The sequence below is a fragment of the Plectropomus leopardus genome, chromosome 8, assembly GCF_008729295.1.
Source record: "Plectropomus leopardus isolate mb chromosome 8, YSFRI_Pleo_2.0, whole genome shotgun sequence".
NCBI classification, from domain to species: Eukaryota; Metazoa; Chordata; class Actinopteri; order Perciformes; family Serranidae; genus Plectropomus; species Plectropomus leopardus.
In genome coordinates, this window is record NC_056470.1 from 28,779,395 (window position 1) to 28,797,155 (window position 17,761).

The 17,761-nt window shown below is 38.9% G+C and overlaps 1 protein-coding gene and 1 long non-coding RNA gene across 2 annotated transcripts; one reads left to right on the forward strand and one right to left on the reverse strand.

The window, feature by feature from the left end:
* Positions 1-86: 86 nt before the first annotated feature.
* On the forward strand, positions 87-17,120 carry LOC121946415. Its single transcript, XR_006106018.1, has 4 exons — positions 87-116; positions 252-319; positions 2,508-2,561; positions 16,994-17,120. It is a non-coding gene; the product is annotated as an uncharacterized LOC121946415 (long non-coding RNA).
* On the reverse strand, positions 6,423-17,064 carry opn7d (opsin 7, group member d). The gene is made up of 6 exons (XM_042490961.1): positions 16,987-17,064; positions 9,832-9,922; positions 9,568-9,730; positions 8,726-8,853; positions 8,253-8,587; positions 6,423-7,223 (listed from the first exon to the last, which is right to left on the reverse strand). Exons 2-6 carry the CDS (start codon positions 9,920-9,922, stop codon positions 6,750-6,752), a joined length of 1,191 nt encoding a protein of 396 aa, XP_042346895.1. The 5' UTR covers positions 16,987-17,064; the 3' UTR covers positions 6,423-6,749.
* Positions 17,121-17,761: the final 641 nt, after the last annotated feature.

Consider the following 17,761-nt stretch of genomic DNA (forward strand, 5'->3'; position numbering starts at 1 on the left):
GGTCAGAAAGTAACTTGATAAATAAATAAATAAATAAATAAATAAATGTGTCCCTCGAGGGCTTTTGAACCGGTGACGTAGCTCCCACTCGCTTTACGTGACAGTTGGCTGATATTGTAAGCTAACATTAGCAACATATAATTTACATAACGTGTCATTTAGCGTGAATTCTTTGTGATAGTTTAACCTACAATGTTGGGATCGTGCAAAAAATGGTCGGTTAAACGTTTACTATTTTCTTTTACACGCAGCAACAAAATTGACGCAACTATTGTCGGCAGAGTCAGAAATGCTCGTGCTACTTCCTCAAAAAACTCAGGTCAGTTTGACTCCTATTATGACTTTGAGGCTCGATCTTTATAGCAGTTTTATGTATTTCTCAATTCCTGGGGATATATTTGCTGAAATAATTAGATTCAGATTCAAAAATGTTTATTTATGCCAAATGGGGAACTGTTTGTGAACATTCCCAGTTTATCGTATTGTTGTTTTGTTGCCCCCTGACATTCAAAACCACATTTAGCTGTCAGGTGCACGTTTTCAAGTGTTCTCAAGTAGTCATTAATAAATATGTTTAGTTTGTGGTAAGTTGCAGTATTTAATGTAGTTAATGTACAATGTGCAAATAACATATATTTTCATTTTTCACAAATCAAGTAGGTACTCTGTCCTGCTCAAGAAAAAAATCCCGTTGTCTGCACAAATACACAGGTGTTTTTAGTTAATTAGTTCTCTAGTAATGTGGAGATGTCTGGAGCTTTGCTAGGAATTACCCCGAGGGCTGAAACAATAGACGACAGATGGAAAATTAATCAGCAATCAGTCATTTTTCCAGCATAAATGCAAAACATTTGCTGTTTTAATCTCCTCCAATGAGAGGATTTTGTGCTTCCATGTCGTATATGGTAGTAAATTTGACTATATTTGTGCTTCGGATTGTAGATTGAATGAAACCAGGAGTTGTTATGTGTAGTCTTTGGCCATGGGAAATTATATTGGAAATTTTATAGAAAAATAAATAAATCAGTGAAATGAAATTATAACTGGCAGAATAATTACATCATAATAATCGTTTATTCCAGTAATCACCTGCATTTAGGACTTTTTAAGTGTTCCAGATGCAACAAAAATAACATTAAGGACATGTCAATCAAACAGAGTCTGTAAGTAAATCTAAAACACCTGTGTAAGTGAACTATTGTTTTGGGAAACACAATTATACATGTATACAAAATATTTTCTAAATCAGCCAACATGAAAAAAATGTCCCAGAGGCAAAAAGGATTTTAGTTTAGTTGATTGTGATTGATGTTTTTCCATTTTTGTGCACAAGAGGGCGGCATAGGACACAGCAAGGCCAACCGAACCCACTGATACATGCAGAGTAGACCCAATAACCTGTGACTTTAATCCAAGTTTCACCTCATAGCACACTGTTATAGATAAGATATGGAAGAGGCTCAGGAGTGACGGCACAGTGATCACTAATACAACTCAATGAAAAGGCTTGCAAAAAGCGTCTTGAGTTAAACTCTTTAAAATCTTGTTGAGACTGGGTCAGAGACTCGTTTCCTCTCTGTGGTCATGTTGGTCATCGGGGATCACAGGGCAGGTTGCAACTAGGTTACTTTCATCTTTAATTAATCACTTTGATTAACTATCTTAATGAGGCTTTGATTTATTGTTGGTTTTTGATTTGGCATCAGGGGCATTGTTTAATTTTGCACAATAATTTTCTCCTCTGCAGTTATAGTAATTAACTTAACTGTATGTAAATGGCTGCGAGTCAAATCAACAATCTTCATGTGAGCTAGAAAACCACAATAGTGATCTGAAGTTGTGTACAGCTGCAGAGTCTAAATGAAAACATTCAATCACACGTAGGCCAAAATCACCAAACTGCAGATATTTATTCAAGTCTTCAGCTGTTAGATCAGTGAGGATCAATTGATTCATGACCATTTAAAAATATCTCTTGCTCCTGCATTATGTATTTATTTATGTTAAAATACACAGTAATGTATGTACAGTAAATTACTGTATATGTCTCATATGTATGCATTGCAAGACTACATTGCAAAACTGCAACGACAAGTCATTTTATTCACTGACATAAAATTGATTGGCAATTTTGATTATTAAAAAATAGCTTTTGTAATTTCTCTTTAAAAACAAACACACCCAAACTGTTTATCTGAATTGGATGTTAGTATTTAAAGCACCATTGTTTTTGCCTTCTTTTGTGAATTATTGAAAAACATCTTGATCTGCTTCCTAAATATTGTTAGAAGATTATTGTGGGGCTGCAATTTGGGAGTATTTTCATTATTAATGAATAGGTTGATTATTTTCTTGATTCATTGTTTGGTTTATAAATGTCAGAAAATAGTGACAAATAGCTATCACAATTTCCTAAAGCCCACAATTCTTCAATTTGCATTTTTTGTGAGATTACCTAATTATTTGTTTGAATATTCCTATAACTAGCAACATTTCCATACTTACAGGACAGGACAGTCTGACACCAAGATGAACCTGACTGTGGACTCCTCAGCCAAGAGGTAGGAGAAAAAATCCTAAACACTTATTTTCTCTTTCTCTCACACATACATACTTGTGAACAAAAATTGTCCTCAAGTCTCTATCGAGGCAGCGATTTCGACCCGAGAATGATTAACATGTCAAGATGTATCTGTCTTTTTTGTTAACTGGGTGCTTGGGGGAAGTGTGGCTGCACAAGAACAGCTGGTACGGCAGGTTATAGTCTGCATTTCAAGAGAGAGACTGAGATAAAGGATAAAGATGTGCAGCACAATGTTTTGGACCTTTCACGCTGCAAACTCCAGAGTCACTATCTTTGAAGTAGCTCCTAATTGTAGCTTTTTTTATGTTTTATGTTGGTGTTATGCTGGGTAAACTCTCACTCCATCTGTGATGGCAAAACAGTGTGTTGGGTAAATATTTCTAATCCTGTTAACTGTCAAGTTTATGTAGAGAAAAAAGCTCAGACAGTCCAAAGTGAAGAATCTCACACATAATAATCACAGTAATAAAAAAAAAAATGGGTGGGGGAAATCATTCTTTTAGATTTATGGGTTTTAAAAAAATACCAAACTACTGTGTGTATGCCCATGTAGCATTAATCTGCCAGTTCCTCCAAATGGTTTGTGCCATATTATTTCCTATTTTTAAATTCCTCCTCTGGCTACATCTCAGTGCTCGCCTGTATTGGTGTTGAGTAAAAAGCTTATCCTCCAAACTCTTTTTTTTTTTTTTATGAATTACTTTGCATCTAAGTCGATACTTCGTGCATATTTGCATGGGCTCCCTGCTGGCGGGAGCTTCATTTCCATTTTATTCCAGTTCTGTTCAGCTCTGATAGAAGTAGATCCCTTCAGCAGATACATTATATACTGCAGATATACACATCTCTATTTTGTATTTCTAAGATTTCAACTGTCTTTCTTATATGTGCTTTTGGATGCACATTGATGTTATCTTCAAAGGGTTGGCAACCCCTCAAGCTGCAGCTTTGCTGTCATCATGATTTTGGTCTGTGTGCTCAGAAATACTCCTCCGAAAATGCTGTCTCAGTGGAAAACAGAGATGTGTTGAAGCTGCACTAAAACAGAGATATCACAGTCAATTAAATGAGTGCCTTCACATATTAATCTTGTCCAATCTATGAAGCTGAACATCAATTTAAACATTTAAGTGTAGATCATTTTCTTTTAATGAATAACTATCTTGTACACCTAATGAACAGTTATGTCAGTTTATGTAGACACATAGTTAGATTGATTCTTTTAAAATTTAAAAATATTTGGCTGCTATTTGAGCTTAGTACTCAAACTGAATAATATGGACTGTTGTCTCAGTTTTTGTTAATTTTTTTGAGGCACTTGGCGAGCCGGACATCGCCTGCCAGAGCAAATAAAACATTAGCTCGCAGATTCGTCTGCTTCCCCGGCTGACACTTGACACTTTTAATTAATCTGTATTTGATGGCCAGCAGCACAGATGCATAATTGTTTTTGTTGTTTCTCATTTGCACTGTCTTGTGAAACACTAAAGCTTTTAAGGGAGATCTGAAAGTGCTGCATACCAACCAGGAATTTTAAACAGAGACATCAGCAAGGTGCTGCCAATAATGTCAATACACTCTTTAGTAGAAACTTAGATTGGCAGTGAATCTGAACCTGGTGTGCCATCGGGTTAATGATTAATGTTAATGTCTCTAAAGCAACACTTCTTCACAGATACTTAAAATGAAGGGAAATTCTCGTCACGTAGATCAGAAAAATGGTTAGAAATAAAAGCTGTCCTTCAAAAGTTTACTTTAAGAACTCATTTGCTATAATTGGTTATGCTGCTTGAATTTGCAGCGTTTCCCTTCATCTGAAAAGATTTAAAAACAATAAGAATTTCAAATAATCTGAGCCATAGCTTTCTGGGAGGCAATACAGGTTCTTGTTCTACATAGAAATTGGAGCAAAACTATTATTCAGTATTTTTATTTATTTATTTACTTTAATAAATAGAGCAGCACAAGAATTGATAATGATATCAACACATAGAGTTTGCTTTTCTTTATATGCATACATTAAGCCACACAGCAGCACAGTACTACTATAAAAAGAAAGAGCACAATTAAATGTAGAAAAGTGCTTTTGTGTTCAGCTTTTAGGGAAAACAAATTGTCAATCTTTTGATGCATCTTGGCAGGATCTGACATGGATGTTACTGTAACTGTTTAAAATTCTTAATCAGAGTAATTCATTTTAATTGATGGATTCTTTTTTACAGTAAATGTGCATAAATTAGCATAAAATAACAATAAAAAAACATCTAAATCTTAAAATTTATTAAAGATTATCAACACTTCTGTGAGTGCACTTCTGTCAATTTAAGATGTTCAAAAACATAATATGGAAAATATTTGAAAATTAGGAAACAAATTATTGGTAACCAAAGAGCTTCAGACATTTTTACAGCAATGGCCTGCAATAAGTAGTTTATTTTTTTATTATTTACATTTGGACACAAAACATAAAACTTCCCCTGGTTCCTCTTGGTTGCTGAGCAGACCTGAAAAAGTCCACTGAAATGGTCTGAAATTACAAGTATCACTAATTTTTTAGTCAGTATTGTGTTGTTTTAGAGAGCAGAGCCACTTTAGTGCCAATCTGATTCAGTCAAGGACCCCGTTTACACATTTTAAACTTCCTTTTGGGCGATTGGATCAGTGAACAGCACTAACTGAAACAACTTGCTGTTTGGTCTGGTTGTCTCAGACCAAAGACTGTATAAATAATGGACTCATTGGTTTGAGGACTGCCATTTTTAAGCCTTGAGTTCTGTATTTCAGCTGTGGCCATTTTGTGTTTTTAGAGCCAGAAGTGACCATATTTGGACTAGAGGTGGAGGAGTGAGGGGAGGATCAGACTTGCAGACTGTAGTATTTTATTTGTAAATAGGTGAGTTACAAAAAAAAAAAAACCAACAAATAGGACAAAGTGTCATGTGTCTGTCCATCGTTATGCTCACAAATGTGTGAGATTCTGCTGACAACGGTATCCACCTGTACCAACACAACCGCTTACATGGGGTCTTGAGAAGAGAGGGGTCCATAAGCAAACCTCTAAAGAAAAGGAAGTGACTAAAGGTGCTTTTAACAACATGAAAGTCTAAATTTCCATCAAAATAATGCCCAAATGCCAGGTGAAACTGACCTCTAGTTCCATTTTATGTTAGTGTCCAAATTAGATTTTCTTTGCCAAGCAAAATGTCTACAGTGCAGACTCAGGTTTGCCAGTTTTATCTGGCCGTCTACAGCAGAAAAATGACTGCAGGCTACATGGCACAGTGGCGTCTCTTTAGTAGAATGATAGTCTATTGTAATCTGTCTTTTTAGTATCAAATACTCTGCCCCCAAAGGCTTAAACTAGCTGCTGAAACTTATTTGTTTCATTTCTTACAGAAAATGGCAGCTGTCAGTTATGTTTCTGTTACAGTAGATTCCCATAGTGACAAGGACAAATGTCCATAGAAACAGTCAGGCCTCCAGGGGATGAGTACCATTTCACCATCTTCATCACCCAGATGTCAGTGTACATATAACAAATACTCATGTTGTTTTTGTGAAGGAACCATGGAAATAGAAAAAACCTAAACAGTTTTATTAATGGGTTACACACTAATGTGCTAGTTTTGCTATCACAAGTAGAACCATAAACAATTTCTTCATGTATCATTCTCATTCTACATATCTTTTGTCTTATAATATGTTTTGATATTTAAAATGGTTTATCCTGACATTAATGATGATGCATACAATGATGAGCATTAAAATGTCACACATTTGTCTAATTAACCTTGAAGCCAGCAGGGGTTGTATCTGCTCCAGCAAAATCCACCTAAATTACTGCACATTCAAATAAAACAAGCTGACACAGATGTAGGCATCAAGACATTACACGTATTTGTTTCCGTGACAAATCTTCTCAGATGAAGTCAACACATTGTGGATTTTTTATAATCGCATGAAGGCGCGATTCATGAGGGACTGTCAGGAAGGATGCCGTTGAAGGTCCATGCAAGCCTGTGGTGTGTTATTCTTGTGAGTCTTGGTGACACACCCTCATTATAACTTTTGCAGGCCTTTTGTTGTTTTGTTGTCCATGCCCAGTACTCTCTTTCTGAGCACCTGTCTCGTCTTGTTTGCTTCATGAACGCAGGAGTTTGTAACACTAGAGGAAATCCGCCTGTGGTTTGGCAGAGACCTGGCTAACTGTCACCTCTCTGTAGGTGGATCCAGTCAGGATGCAGGCAGTCCTTTGGGGCGTTGTCACGTGACAAGTCTCTGCAGTCTCAGTGCAGTGCAGACACGCTCCATAACTCTCCTGCTGTCCATTTGTGGAGATGCTCATGTCCTTGTTGCGCTGCGAGGTTGATCCAAAGCGTTCTTTTGGTTCAGAATGTGGACTCCCCCTGTAGATCCTCTGCCGTAACAAAGTCGTGTCTCTGTAGAGACACTCGCGAAAGTTGGGCTTACACAGTAGGTAGACCATGGGGTTGTAGATGGTGGAAGACTTTGCAAACACAGCGGCGAGGGCGAATGCATCAGGTGGAACCCGTGTGGCGTCTCCAAAAGCAGCCCACATGGCTACAATAGCGTATGGAGTCCAGGCACCCAGGAAGCCTATACATACTGCGACTGACAGCTATGGAGAAGAAGCACATCCAGGCACTCAATACATCGATACTCACACTGCAAAAATATCACATGCAGAAGATTTATTTAACTTTACACTTGAGATGTTCCGATCTGATCTCAAACAGCAGACTCAGGGCCAATCAAGGCATTTTGAGTGATCGGGATCAGCTATATTTTGCTTATAAAGTGATCTGAACCTTTGTTTTAAGTCAGCTGTCGCACAGGTGTTTTACCCTCAGTTATAGCGCACTGTGTTTCTCCGCCCTGCTTGGAGGAGAGAGGGGGAGAGGAGGGGGTGCAGACCCCACTACAACTTCATTCAGTGCTGCAAGTACAATTAAAGCCAACATGGCTTATGTATAATTGAAATTTAATCTTCCCAAAAGATGACAGAAATCAACACTCAAGGGAATACAGTTCATGCAGGTTACACAGGCTTCACTGAAACCTCAAACACTGCAGAATACTCTCTTAAAGGGACAGAAACATAGAGACCGTGACCAAGCCAAAAATATTAAAGGGAGGGTTTGTCATTTTATACTTTTTGTAAAATAGAACAATAAATTAATTATAACAACAGGCTAATGCTTTCCAGAGCTGTAGTATAGGCTCTATTTTGGGTTGATTTTTATTAACTTTAAAGAAGCCTATATGCAGCTGTATTATCTAGGAAAACAGAAGTATTGGATCGGGACCTAGTATCAGCAGAAAGTCAAAATAAAATGACTGGGATCGGTAGCAAAAAAAAAATGTGACTGGGACTTCCCTACTTCATACTAGTGGAAAAATATTCAAACATCTGTAGTAGCATCCCATTATTTGTGACTGCACATACACATGCACGCGTGCGCGCGCGCGCGCACACACACACACACACACACGCCTGGGGGGAGACTCTACAAAGATACAGCAAGTAATCAGCAAAGTGTTTTTATAACCTCTGAATAATTTACTGTCTCATATCCTGCTCAATTCCTGTCAACTGAAAAACCTGAAGTCAGTCATGCCGCAGTGACACACTTATAGATCCTCTGACCTTGACAATGAGAGCGTGTGCATTGGTAGTCTTGGTCTGTGGTGACACATGCTGCTGGACGGCCTGCCGTGACCCCCGCACTGTCAGCAGAATGAAAGTGTAGGAGAGGAAGATGATGGTGCAGGGCAGTGCATAGCAAAAGACGAAAAGGCAGACAATGTAAGACAAAGCTGAAAGCCCGTGGTTGGGTGCATGCCAGTCAATGCAGCAGGCTGTGCCGTAAGGTTCAGGACTGTAATGTCCCCACTGTGCCAAGGGCCCTACAGCAAACACAGAAGCGTAGCACCACACTCCAGCGACCAGGAGGCGGGCATGTGTCGGAGAGAACTTGTTACCTGATCAGACAGGGGATAGAAAAAGATGCTTTGCAGTTATTGTGTGGTCATTTTTTTCCTCAAACATCATGCTGTTCTGCTTTGGAATAATATCTGTGGCAACATCATACTCATCACTTCAGTTTATTGTCCCCTCACCGTGGTTTGGGAAGCAGACTTTAAGGCAGCACACTGACGAGAGGGCTGTGAGGTTGGTCAGGCTGCAAAGACCAAACAGGACTCCACACATAGCATAGAGCTGACAGGTGATTTCTCCAAACAGCCACCTGTAGACACGGAGAAGGCGAAAGAGGGAAGATGATGGAAGATTACGCCCACACTCATCATCATCAATCATTCATCACTTTGATTTTTGTCTCCAAATGACCATTTGTATGTCAATTACTGACCCTTGTTATGTTGTATTTGTGAAGGAAACATTGTTTTCTACTTAAGTATTTTAAAAGGTTAGTTGTCACACAAACTACAAATACAGGCATTGCCAGACCAGCTGCTGTCATGTTCAGTGAGGTAAAATTTTAGTCTACCTCTGGGGACATTTTGGTCCTCAGATTTTGCTACTGAGAGAGCGCTCTTTACTTTCAGGATACTCTTTGGCTCAGGCGAGTGATGTACAATATTGGATTTTGTGATAACTGATACCGATATATCCACTATTTCTCTCCACCTGATTTTGGAGATCAAGTCTCTTCTCTAGTGGATTGGTTTGTTTTGTCTGACCAGCAGTCTTAAACCCAAAAATATTTCATTAACAAGGATATAAAAGAGAAAAGCAGAAAATTTGCAAAACTGACAACCTGCAGCTGGGGAACATGTGGCATTTTTGTCAGAAAAAAATGACTTGATACATTAATGTCTCATCACAATAGTTGCCTTTTACTCTCAGTAGTTGCAGATTAAAGTCAAGTTCCCTGACAAATTAATTTCATGCTCAAGATAGGAGATTTAAAATGGAAAGATAAAAGGGGAATGAGAGATACCTGTGTGTAAAAGCTGATGGTATTGCCAGTGGGAACAAAGAGAGCGTCATCCCAAGGTCACTGATGGAGAGATTGATGATGAAGAATTCAGCTGGCTTCAAGGTCGTCCGCTTGTGATATGCAACAAGTAGCAGAATGCTGTTCCCCATAAGGGACAGTATACCTGCAGAACAAAAAGAGAGAAAGATTGAGCAGGGCTGGAGAGTTCACCTGTACAGAGCCAGCTGCGGACCAACACATTTGCTTGGTGTGTTTGTGACTCACAAAAGACGCTGTAGAGTGAACCCATGAGGATGTCGTGCTCCTTGGAGATGGTGGAGGCAAACACAGCAGATGTGTCTGAAGCATTTCCCATCTGAAATGTTATTTACATTAGCAAACACAAGTTAATTGTGAATAATGCAATGATTGAGGCATTTACTCCACTGATGGTGTTGTAGGCTCGGCCGAAAACAATAAAAAGGGAGCAAATGTGTTGTTGAAAGAGTTCAATTAGAGCAGAAAACACCATTTCCTCAATGCATGTTTAAACCCAATCCAGTGTCTAGAGGAAATATTGCCATTGTACGTTTCTGCTAACCCTAAATTATGTTTCATTTCCATGTCTCATTGGCTTCATATCAACATTTTTAAAGTTACATACCGTATGAGTTGACTTTGGCATCTGAAGGTGAAATGGATGGTGGATGACATGACACCTAGGTGAGACGACTGCTAAACTGAAGACAGTTTGATTTCAGCAAACAACATAAGTGGTTGTGATTTAGCGTGTCTGGCTTTTTAGGCACCAAACGTGAGTCTATTAGTGACTTATAGTTTCTACAGTGGGGATAGTACCACTCAAAGCAGTTTTTATTCCAGACATCACTGCTTTTCCAGTGAGATTGTACACCCAAAACTGTGTACTTTAAGCCAAAACATCATCTTTTCTTAACCATAACCAAGTGTTTTTTTGTGCCTAAATCAAACAATACTATGTTGAGATGTTAAGCTGCTATATAATAACATTTGAATGTAACATATTCATGGTTTGCACGAACGTGCAGTGCCACCATTTTTCTTGGTGATTGGGTGGATGAACCCAGAAAAAACATTTCTTCGGTTTTGTTTACAATGCATCCAAAATACAATCCACTGTCTGCAGTGGAAGCTGTGCTTTCCTTCTGTCATTGTTGCACAGTATTTCCAGCCCACAGACAGAGAAATAGATTAAAAAGCTTCTTTTATTAGATCATAATCCTGAGCAAAAGATGAGGACAATTCGTATTAAATAGAAATAAATCAAGTGGGATTGACAGATGGAAAGAATTATGAAGACTGTGCCTTTCAGGATTTAGCCTACAACAGGAGTATGAGATGAGAGATTTGGAGCTTGAGAACAAAACAAAACGATTAAGATAACATGGGCTCAAATTTGATTGAAAAATCATAGAGAAACTGAAATATTGTCTGCACTCTTGCGTGTTTACGCATGATGCATGCACATGTGCAAACTCAATACAGACACATGGAGTCTTAGAGTAGAAACACAATGATCTGAGGCCAGAGGTGATCATTCTGCAACAAGAGCTGACAGGTGCTCAAGAATTTCAGAGAGCTCATAAATTAACCAAATAGATAGTTAGAAGAATCTTTATGGTGTCCTCTCAGCATCAATTGAAGCATGTTAGAGGCACTCGTGCTCTTTGATATGAGCAAGACTCGTAATCGAGGCAATCAGCATCTCTTTGCCCAGCTATCTGTAAACAGGATGATGATTGCTATTCAGTGCATCACTTTGCCAGATGGAAGAATGAAAAATAAAATGGGAATCTGGGAGAAAGGCACTGTGCAGGGGCGAATGTAAAGCAATAGTTGGAGTGCTATTAGAGATGGTGCAGAGGCAACATTGACTCTCAAGGACTTAGGCAATCACACATAAAGAATAAGACTTCATTACTATGCAAGTCAGCACACCAGGCAATGACGAAATGTCCAGTCTGTCTGGGTGGACGAGACTTGGCAGAGCTATGACCAGTTTTACTGCCACTCAAACCCAAAAACTCCACTGTCATGTCACAATGAGGGACTCTGTTATCAATAAAACATAGTTACTGTCAGATTTTCTTATTCCAGTGAACTCTGCTGCCAGTTTATTACTGCAGGTACAACTAGCTGAAACTAATACAACAGTCTGCGATAATAAAATAATGATTTATGATTGTTCTGGAGGTTGTAGTTCGTGGTGCTGTTGCTCTGTATTCAGCCCCTCCAGGATGTTGCGATCGCATCAATCAACCATATTGAATCTTTGGGTGGACAGAGCAATGTTTTTTAGTAAAGCTGGTGTGAAATCAGGCCCCAAAAAGAGCCTGCAAAATCCTTTGCAGGTGGCATATTACTTTTTACAGAAAGGTATTTCTGTTTATTTAGTCTATACCATCATTGTTGGATTGAAGGTAGAGAAAGTAATAGAAACACCTGTCCGTATAATGAAAATACAATTCAGCAGCATCACAAACTGCAGCCTCCGTACAGTTTGAGCGACACCTCTCTAAAACAAAAACTGACGCCATTAGTTTCAGCCAGGTATATAAATTGGCAGCTGAGTCCATAACAAAGGTATAAAACCTAGATGTGCCGATCGTGACATGATCCATTAGTTTTTGGACTCTTGTTTTGAAGCCTCAAGTTTGGCATTATGGCAGTTGCCACCTTTTGGAGACAGAAGTGATCATATTTGGATGAGAAGGTGCAGCTGTGAAGGAGAGGATCTGACTGAGAGCCCAAGGACACTATTGGCAAGCGGCTTGTCACAGAAAGTGGCCACACCCTTATTTATGTGTAACTTTAATAGAATTTGAAAAGTGTGTTATATTATAAATTCATCCCCTGTACAGTTGCCATGAAGAGAAAAATTAGCTGTAGAGAGCAAAACCATTTTCGTGTTAGGCTGTAAACATGATTATTTCTGCTGTAAAGTTTAGCATTTTAACATGGGTGTCTATGGGGATTTACTTGCTTTTGGAGCCATTTGAGGAACTGCAGTTTTTGACACTTTTGCTTTGGTTTCCTTTTTCAGCCCTGAGGTGGCTGCTTGATTCATAGCAATAGCATATTCTGCTTTTTTCAAAGTCAGTAAGAATTGATTGGGTTTAACAACGCATCATTTGTTTCCTTGTCAGCCCTGTTATTATTTTTGTCACAACAGATAATGCAGTTTCATGAGTAAATTTGTGGGTGCATGTTTTCCTGAGTGAAAACAGTCCTGTAACAAGTAGGCTTGAGATAGAAACATCTGCACACTCAGATCTCTTCCAAAGATGTTTTATCTCATGCAAGCTCTTGGACAGAAGCTGTCACGCCTGGAAGATTTAAAGCTTGCATTAATCAAAACAACTTCTGCACAGATCTGAGAGCGCAGGCGCTTCTCTCTCAAGTGTGTTCGTCTTTAAGCTCCAGCAGCACTATTCGCCTCGATTTTTTTTCTCATACTGTAAAATTTAGAAAGCAGTGTTCAGTTAAATCGGTATTGTTTAATTTTAAAAAAATGAACGCCTTAAACTGCCTCTCAACACGGACGCTGTGTAGGCGAGAAGGAGGAGGTGGACAGAAAGAGTCAGGGAGAGCTTAACCAACTGAACTCTGCATTTGGTCCACTGTGTGACAGATCGAGTATTTTAAGACCGGCTGAGCTGTGACACTACTGTTATCATGTCTCTGAGCCTGGCTGAATAACTCTTCTGTCCAGCTGTGATTAATTGGACGCCTTTGAGACGAGGACAGGGACGCTGACCTCCAGATGATGATGCAGGGGGTAAACTATGTATCGCCTGCTGACCTGGCTTATGTCTCCCATTATTTTTGATGCACATTTTGCACTTTGTCCTCCCATGCCCTGACCCGCCTGCCCAAGTTTTCTTCCTTGGTCCTTCTTAATCTGTCATTTACTGAGGAAGAAATTTAACCCTTTGATTCCTGAGCAAATTACCTCGATTTTTCTTTTCAAAAGTATGGGAAGGGGGTAGCGAGTATCTCAACTAGAAATGGCCTAAAAATGTGCCAGAAATTATTAAAAAGAAGAAAATTGCCTGAAAATAAAGGAAATAGAATAACAAAAAAAGAAAAAAACAATCGTGATGCAGTAAAGGTCTGTACATTTAAAAAAAAAAAAAAAATTAAAGTTAAAAAATTAAAGTTTGTAGGACATTTCCTGTCAAGTTGTTCATAATGTTTTTTCCTCAAACTAATTTTCACAGGTTTTCACAGGTTTCAGAGGTTTAAATGCTAATAAAAGATGTCTGAATGCAGCACAGAAAACTGATGTCTATCCAGGTGTTAAAGGGTTACATTGATAGATGTGCAGTTTAACACTGTTGTCAGCAAGTGAAATATCTGTAAGTTTGTGACAAGTTCATGGCATGAAAAATGTGAGATTTATGTGATGCCACTGAAACTAGGGCTGTCACTCGTGCCATTTTAATGGCTGCAGTCAGAGGAGATAAGCGACCATTTAACAGCCGACAGGCATGTCAGGTTGTCCACATGCATGAGCTCATGAGCTGTGACAATTACAGCGTCAGATTGTCTGCTTGGTTTTCAGAGATTGGCACCCAGTGGGACAGCTCAGTCTATGACCTGTGCTTAAATCTGACCCTTTTAAATAATGAAACCTCAAGTGTTTCTAAAATAAATAATTGGATGCCAAATTAAATCAGACAGGACGGTTCTCTTCATAATCGCTTTTCCTTCAGCCTACACCTTTTTCACCTTGTACATAAAATAATGATGACATGGTTGTGATGTTACATTTATACACGGCTCCCAGACTCTGTGCCTTTTGACATTATGAATCATAAAGAATTTGTATGTTTTTCAGTGTAGTGTCACATTATATCATTTATGCTCGAGTTGACTAACCCGCCCTTTATCCTTTTACATTTACATGATTTAATTTGCACATTTCAAAGCAATATCGGACATTTCTCTAGTAGGCCAATCAGTTAATTGCTCCAGAATGTCCAAACAATAGTGAAAAATTGATGTCTTCAGATTGCTTTTTGTCCAACCAAAAGTTCAAAACCTGAAGGCCTTTATTTTTGTATTTGTGGGTGCACTTTAGTTTTGGTTTCACTGACTTCTTTGTTTAGTACATGTGTGATTTGACATGTTATGTCATTGCAGGCTTTTATTTTACTATAAGAATTCTTATACAAAACATCTATGCAGTTTTATGTTCTTTCAAAGCAAAAGTATCTTTGTTTTTTTAATATACGTACATTTCTAGAACAAAAAACATTTAAAGAATCAGAACTGTTTTGTTTTTGGTTTTGTTTTTGTTGTGTTGATATTGATGTCAGTTATATTTGGTCAGGTCATCCGTCTTTGCCTACTACATCTTCTTTAAATGCAAAAATTAGAAATTATCAGTTATGTTATTGGTATAGGCCATTAAAGGCAGGTAATAACTGGTTAATATTAAAAACAAAAAACCCATATAGTGCATCTCTTTAAGACATCGCATTTACTTTATATATGACAAAGACAAGCAGCAAATCTTTATTTTTAGCTAAATGTGACATTGTCATTGCAGCTCTAGTCCACATTTTTGTGTGCAAATTATTTGCATAATTAGTATTTCATTAAGCTCATAATTCACATACAACATACAACATACATGACATACATGCAGTGTGCTGTGCAACACATGCCCAGAGGGCCCTGTAAGACCTTTTGTGGGATCGACATGTACTGTATTCACCCTCGTTGTAGCTGCCTCCTCTTCTGACAGTGAGTGACAGTGAGTGACACGTGAATGCCACACAGTGCAATACTTACACCGCGCTTTAGCAGCATGACAGAGTGGCTGGAGGCAACTCGTTCAAACGTTTCAGGACATGCTGTGACATTTCTTATGTAATGACTGTGGAGAATAATCACGTGATTAATGTTGAATAGTTTAGGTAAACTGGGAGTATTTAATCCACAAACAGCTTTTTTTGTTGCTATTCTTGCACAATATTCTTTAACATGTTGCTTGTAGCAAACTGTTATCTGAACCTAACAATCAATAAATTTGTTGAATATTTTCTACACATAAACAATTTGCTATGTAACTTTAAAGTGGAGAGGAGGATTAAAAACTCCTTGTAACTGCATTTTTTTGTAATGCTTATTTTAGTCGGTGAGATAGAAGGAAGTAAATTAAAGACGGGGAGATAAAGGCGGATTAAATTGTAGGTTAGTGGTGTAGCTGATGTGGTTTTCTGTGATGAGAGACTCTTATTTTTCTGATTGATAAAGGGATAATTTGTCTCTGAAGTTCTGCAAACAGTGCACACATTGGTAATTTTTACATTCCCTTCTGGTTAAATAGATACTTTTCATTCTCCGAAACTCACTAAACAATCAGAATATCATTTATAGGATGTTATAAAGTATCTCAAATTTTTCTCAGGCTTTAAAATGTTGGCTCTCTTATTGCCTCTCCATGTCTGTTCACCATGCCTATGGGAAGGACAGCAGCCGCAAAGCCCGCAAAATAAATAAATAAATACAATTCTGCCACCCTAGTAAGTCGTATCATCATGGCCACTCGACCACAACTGCTTCCGTCTCATGACACAAACACATTACATAACCGCAGTCTGACTGAGGCTCTGTGTCAGTGATGGGTAATTGTCTTTCCTCGGACAGCTGTTTTCATTTATCTGCCTTTGACTCTGAGCCTCAGTTGAAGGTCATTCACTTTGTTATATTGTGTTGCATCCAACAGAAAGACATCACACTCTGGCATCGTAATCGGTCACTGCCAACACATATTGATTCTCTGTTGCGAGGCTCGAGTCCCAAACAAATGAATCCTGGCTCACATTTGTCTGTGCAGGTAATAAGAATGGGCAGTTTATGCATTCAGGCACACATGTCCAGAAAAACACAGTGTGGCGAGCAGCCTGAGAGCAAGTCGACAGGCTGTTGTGAGAATGGTCAGCATAGCGACAACTTTGGCCAAAAGATGATGAAAAGCAGTTTTTATGTTTTGTTTTTTTAAAGAGGGATAACCAGCAATCTCATCTCTAAACCTACCAGAGATCCCACAAATCAGCACAATCTTTTTTCACATCCTTGAGATAGTATGTAAACCTTGCCTGAATATCCGTCTTTAAACACCCCTCTAACACAACCAGATGTTATCATTGACTTTTCTGATAACCGCTACAGGTGAGAATAAACTACCAGACCTTTGCACGGAAAATATAACTAAAGAAAGAACTGACAATAAACATTTTTTGACTGCCGTGTCAGCTGCAAAAAATCACTGTAAACAACACCAAATTTAGAAGACAAAACAAATTTGTGCTCATCAACAATCATGCTTTTTGTTTTGTCTTTTTAAGTGCGCTGGAAACAGAAGTGACAACCCACTGCTGTGCGTCTTACCTTCCAGGGGGGAATGGCTTGTCCTCAGTTACACTCATGGAGGCCAGGTGGAGAGCAGGACACAGAGGAGAGGAGCTCGTCCAGCCACCGACAGAGAGACAGAGAGACAGAGAGGAGACAGGAGCACTGGAAGAGTCTGGTTAAGGTATTCTCCTCCTCCTCCTCCTCCTCCTCCTCCTCAGTGACACACACTTGCACACATCCAGCCAGGTGGACATGCACACACTCCCTCATACAGGATGTGCACTCATTGTTAAGATGCACTGAGCCCCACTGATGGAGAACGGAAAGCCTACAGTGACAGCAGGCCAGCCAGAGAGGGAGAGGGAGAGAGAGGGAGGGAGGGAGAGGGAGAGGGAGGGAGAGAGGGGGGGAGAGAGAGAGGGAGAGAGAGGGAGAGAGAGAGAGAGAGGGATCAGCATAATACTGGCAAGCTCTGAGTGTCACTGATGACTCAAAGTACCGCTCCCCACCCCATTTTCTCTATCCGTCCTACTACTTTCCTGCCACACTTATCCCTTACACTTAAATTTTTTTTACACTTTTTACATTTTTTTCACCTTCTTTAGACGTATGAGTCATGTATTTGAATCATGCATGCAGGGTGGGCTTTCCCCAACAACTTTCTCATAGTTTACCTCCACACAGCTGCACATAAGTAACAGTTTTTATACATACTGTCTCGCTATATATTTATTTACTGAACACTTTTGTTTGTGCTCCCATTTTCCACAGGTTTAAGTCAAATATATGATGCACTCAATAGAGATTTTTT